The 6,000-nt window shown below is 33.3% G+C and overlaps 1 protein-coding gene across 1 annotated transcript in view; it reads left to right on the top strand.

Annotated features, from left to right (window-relative positions):
• The window catches only part of ADGRV1 (adhesion G protein-coupled receptor V1), a 282,213-nt gene that overhangs the window by 39,961 nt on the left and 236,252 nt on the right, over positions 1-6,000 (top strand). Inside the window, exons 19-21 of the mRNA XM_057373001.1 lie at positions 1,347-1,473; positions 3,033-3,250; positions 4,303-5,046. Of these exons, the coding sequence (XP_057228984.1) occupies positions 1,347-1,473; positions 3,033-3,250; positions 4,303-5,046 (1,089 nt within the window). The remainder of the gene's footprint in view (positions 1-1,346; positions 1,474-3,032; positions 3,251-4,302; positions 5,047-6,000) is intronic.

Genomic DNA, 6,000 nt, shown 5'->3' with positions numbered 1-6,000 from the left:
CTTTCCTCCTTTCTTTCTTTTTCTTTCTTTCTTTTTTTTTGCCAACCTGTTCTTATCATAAAGCAATGTATAAATACTAGGCCTTATATAAATAAGGCTTTATTCAATTTCTAGAAAATTACTGATAAAAGTTTGTTTGGATTTTGATCTTGAATTGTTTTATTGGAAACAAAAATTAAATTATACTGTTGAAACTGTCCTGCAAAAATAACTAGAGTTAAAATCTCTTTCCTAATGCTCCAAATTAGATGGGTTTTTGACTCATCAATACAAAAATATAAGTTAAATATAAGAAATAGGTAATTTTTATCAATATCTGAGTATAAGGTAGTTCATGTATTTCCTGAGGCTAGCTAGAATTCACTCTGATGCGCAGGTCTCTTACAGAATATCAGCTTCATGGAAATCGTTCTCCCTTCTTAAATTTTCTCTTCAGCAATCTCTTCTACTTTACTAAGTTTTTCAGGATCTGCAGGTGTTTTCTTTTATCATTCTATTGGAAATGTGATGTCTTTCCTCCTGGCATGCAAGAGTGGGCAAAGTACACAATACTTCTAGACGTATTCCTGAAAGCGAAAAAAAAAACCAAGTATTATTTTTCTTTCTGCAATCTGTTGCATATATTTGCCTTGATTGCTACATCCCTTTTGAAAATTATGTTGAACTATTACTCCTGAGAAAATACAAATTGAGGTATACAAAGTTAAAACTCTAAACACATGGTTCATTTTGTGAATAAAAAACAAGTCTAGTACTCTTGAAAAAGGTGAAAACTAGGATGGGGATGGAAAAATAACATACCTCTGTGGACATGAAGAGGTGTTGAAATGTCCCTACTGTGCTAATATACACACAGAAATCCTGCTAGCTTCCACCTTGCTTTAGTGGTACCCCGTATTTTTTCCTTTCAGGAGGGCTGACATATGGGTATGACTAATATCTTAGAGATTGTTCTTGCCTTGTAAGTAGTTAAAATACATTGTTTCTGTTCTAGGTCTAAAGGAGAGCTGGGATTTCTAAATGCATATCTTTTCCTTCTGACTTGACCAATTGATCAAACATGAAGTTCTACCTTTCATAGAATTCCTTTCTGCTCAGAATTGTATCATCTCTGGCCATGTCACTTTTTTTTTTCTGCAAATCTACATTCTTGCTCTGTGCATTAGATGTTACTTACATATTTTTACCATGTTACTGAACATCTCAAATATTGGTTTTCACTGATTATCGTTGCTGATTTCTTTCTTTGTAGGAAAAATGTTGGTGTGAGAAGAAAACACATTCAGTTTTAGAGTTGCCTTCATTTCTGATTCCAGTTCTGATAAACTTAATTACCCTCTTTTCAGGGGATACTGTTGTCTTCGAAGCTGGAGTGGCTACAGTTATTATTGAAGCAAATGATGATCCCAATGGAATTTTCTCCTTAGAACCTCTAGAGAAGCCAGTGGAAGAAGGAAAAAGTAATACTTTTTTGTGAGTAACATTTAAATAATATCATTGCCTCTTTCTTGAACATATGTATGTATGTATATATTGATGCAAGTGTTACCTTATGGATAGTACTTTCATCTAATCCAATTTTTTGTACTGTCAAAAATATATTAAAGAATAGGTCTACCAAATTTTGGATTAAATTATTTGCAAACATATTGAGGACATCAACTCGTATTATCAAATAGAATATGCATATTAAAATGTGTACAGAATTCATATTAAAATATAARTAAATAAGATTACAGTATAGGGTTTTTTGGTTATATTTTCATGAGAGTATAGATACAGAAGAATCTGGATGAATGAGCAGAATATAACTTGGATCAATGGGGAAGTAAAAATCTTTTCAAAACGTAGTTAAATACAACTATATGGTTGTTAATTTATTTTTGCACCTTAATTTGAAGTCTTACCCTACAAATGACCTATATTACTGTGTCCTTTCTGTTAGTTTGTTTTTCTTTTATCTGTAAATTACAGATGGAAGCCTATGCTCAAAGACCAGATGTGGCTTTCTTCTAGGTTCTATATATTTTTCCTTAGACTGACCTGCAGCTGCTGGGATGTATTCAGGGAGGGAAATGTTTAAGAAATTAATGTTAATGGCATCTGATGTTTTTTTGTTCCTAAAGTCAGCATGTTCTTATAAATTGACTAAAAAAAGATTTTCAGTAAGAAAACTCTAGACATGGTATAAAGAGACATTTGTTCAGTGTTAAAAAAATCTGACAATGTGAACAGCTAGGGAAGAGGCTTTCTTCCCAATTGTTTAATTATCTTTTAAATATTTTTGTTTTCTTTGACTGTTTGTTTTAAGACCTTGAAACAGATGACTATGATTGTGAGTTAGATCTTTATGACTGAGTTTCACATCTAAAAAATTAAAATCCTTGTCCAAAGAGTATATGAAATATATACCCTGCAGTTGATCTTGTTATGCTGCTCTTTGGGGTTTTTTGTCCTTTATAATCTTATTTTAATCTTATTTGCAGGATTTTTTTTTTAATTGGTGGTGTGGAAAGTGGTGATTTGAACTGAACACATTTGTGTACAGGTACTTTATGGAAGCACATGGTACTGAGGTCAGCAACATTTGAGGACCTTGCTTAGTCCTTATTCATAAACTGTATTTCCTAGGAAACTGTCTCTTCTATAACCTTAAAATGATTTGGCTTTTGTTTAGTACGTAACAAAGAGGTCAGACTAGTTCATAATCTTACCAGTGAGAACACCTAAGGCAGCCCTGACCTTTAAAGGGAGTAACTGCAGGTACTGCAACAGTGCTACACAGCTGGAATATCATTCTGTGCTTAATGAGAGCAAAAGGAAATGTTTGGAAGCAGTAAGAATTATATTGTGAAATTGCAAGCCCTTGAAGAGGATTGTATTATCGTTCATGGTTCTGTTTGTGGATATTTAGAACAATGTATATTATTTCCCAGAGTAAGGATGATGAATGTAGCCACATTTTCCATTGTTAGTGGAGCATGCTGATGCATACCTGCCAGAATATTCACTCTTTCTGTATCCCTGAACAGGATTTTGAGACTTAGAGGACACTTCGGGAATGTCTCATTAACCTGGCAGCTGTTTCATAATGACTCTGCGCTGAAGTCAGGAGAAGAGTTCTGTGAAACTTACGGGACTGTGTACTTCATGGATGGCGAAGGATCAAAACCAATAGTGCTCCATGCTATTTCAGATAAAATTCCCGAATTCAATGAATTCTACATTTTAAAGTTGGTGAATGTTTCAGGTATTGTCTTCCATATAACCATTCTTTTCCTACCTGGTAAAAAAAAAACCTTACATTTAACTAATCCAAAAGAAACGAGTCTTGGAAAAAGCTTTGCCTTCAATCATATAATCCTATACTTTTCTGGTGAGATTTTAGGTTTTATTTTGCATTTAATCTTTATTTAGGTATATGAACACTGTTTTGGAAAACTAGCCTTTAAAAAGGATGCCTTTGGTGATTTCAGAGATGTAGAGCTTTGCRTAGAGCTGAAAAAATGAAGATGAAAAGGTTGTGCATATCTACCATAATGGAGATTGGTTGGTTTGTCTGCTTTGTTATAGTAATTTCTGTAAAATACAAGTAGTATTATGTGATACCTCAGATCACTTACAACTGCTACAGGCCTGCTACTGAGTAGAGTTCCAAATCTGCTGGACTCCTTCTACCTCAATTGGTCTATGGTGAGGTACAGCTGAAAATATGTTGACATTTCTGTAAGTGAAATCCTTGTGCGTGTACAGAGGATTTTCTATTTACTGATGCGTGGAAGTTCTACATTCACATCATGATCTTTTATAATTAATTCTTACTGTGGAGAAGTAGGTGACTAATGGCCGTACTTTGGCGCAGTTTTAACACACAACTGGTTACTGATTTTGCAAGCTATCTCTGTGTACTTAGAAGCAATGAGCCAAATGTTGCCATTTCATATTTGTGTAAATCTTGTAGTTAAATGAGAACTGAATTTTACCCCATGTTTTTCAAATTAAACAAAGCAACATATCTCATAACTAATCCAGAAGATCTGGAACTAACCTCGTTTTAACTGAAAGACAATTATGTTTTGCAGTTGCAAAATAACGTGACTTGTTTTCATAGTGTTCTCCATAGTGTTTTAAAACTAATACAGTTAAATGGTATTAATCCTAAATTGGAGAACTGTCTAAGAGTTCAGAAATTCTTTAAGGAAGATTTAGGCCTATTTAAAAAGGTATTTCGTTTAAACATTTTAAAATACGTAGTAACTTTTTTCAGATCAGTAACTTTCACTCTTAACTTGTATTATATAGGTGGATCTCCTGGTCCTGGTGGGCAGTTGTCTGAAACAAACCTTGCTGTAACCGTGATGATCCCTTTCAATGATGACCCTTTTGGAGTCTTCGTTATAGATCCAGAGAGTCAGGACAGAGAGATAGCCGAAGATGTTCTTTCTGAAGATGATCTTTCCTATATTACAGACTTTACCATCTGGAGACAGCAAGGCACATTTGGTGTTGTCCGTTTAGGTTGGGAAATACTGTCTACTACGTTTCAAGATGGACTACCACCCATGGTAGACTTCTTGCTGCTGGGATCATTTCCAAGTTCAGTACAATCGCAGCCCCACATGAGACGTCATCACAGTGGAACGGATGCTTTGTATTTCAGTGGAAAAGAGGATGCATTTGGAATTATTGATCTAGAATACCCATACAATGGAAATASTGCAGTAACAAATTTTACGTTTTCAGCATGGTTAATTCCTAATGTTAATACTGATGGTTATATAATTGAAAAGGATGATGGTAATGGAACCTTATATTATGGTGTGAAAATCCAGACAAATGATTCTCATATTTCTGTAGTGCTGCATTATACAGCATTAGAATCCAATATGACATACATAGCCAAAACAGCAGTCCTGAAATACGTGGATGAAAGTACTTGGGTTCACCTTCTGATTACCCTGGATGAAAGTATAATTGAATTTTACATGGATGGGATTCCAGTTGTAGGAGGAATTAAGAGCCTTAAAGGAGAAGCAATTGCCAATGGTGAGCCAATAGGTTGTATTATTTTTCTTCATATGTAAAGTTATACAAAATATAGAAAAGTCTGGTTCCTTGAAAGGTGTAAGCAAGATTCTGAAATAATTTTATCTTGTTACTTAATTAAAAGGAATGCATAGAAAATTCTAGGGATTTTCAAAAACCATATGGAAGTAAGAGCTGGGAAATTTTCAAAAAGCATCAGAACTGTATGACAGCTTGGATTGCAATAATTTGAAAATAATAATTAATTATATTTCTGAATTTTTCTTATTATGTATACATATAGTTATGTATATTTTTTGTTAAATTTACAGTACTCTGACTAAAAGAGAATGTTTTTCCTCTTAATTTCTAAAACAAAAACCAAGGTTTTTTATTCTAGTTGTGCATTATATTACAGTTAAGTCAGTATTTTGTAAGGAATAGAATTTTTCAAGTTTAGATTTATTTAAGCATGTATTCACATGGTATATGAAAATTTTGCCTGTATATTTAATGATGTTCTAAAATCATTAGCATTTGTACTTCAGTTCTGTTAACTGGATATTCCTAGATATGGCTTTAGTCACAGGTAACCATTTACACACTAGTGTAAACTAGCATAGCAGTGAGCATCAGAATAATTCCTCTATAAAAGCAGATATCATATCATGGTAATACATTTATATTTACTCTTTCTTCCATAGGACTTTTTTTAGTAGTAATCTCCATAATTTTCCTTTCTTTCTCTCCCCATTAGTTTCACAGGTTTTCTTTCATGGGAATAGACAGTGAATGATTATCAAATTCTAGAATGCAATCTCCTCTGTAATCAAAGGAGGAAAATTAAAAATACATACAGTGATGTTAAATGTGTATGCATCTACATGCATAAATGTGCACAAACATAAAGTGAGCATAAAGAAGAGACTTCATTAATTCTAGAGTGTAGGATTTTATTTCTGCCTTTAATTTCCT

The sequence above is a fragment of the Malurus melanocephalus genome, unplaced genomic scaffold (genome assembly GCF_030028575.1).
Source record: "Malurus melanocephalus ecotype Western Australia unplaced genomic scaffold, MMel_1.1 scaffold_7, whole genome shotgun sequence".
Taxonomy (NCBI): Eukaryota; Metazoa; Chordata; class Aves; order Passeriformes; family Maluridae; genus Malurus; species Malurus melanocephalus.
This window is presented reverse-complemented; position numbering and strand designations above follow the sequence as displayed.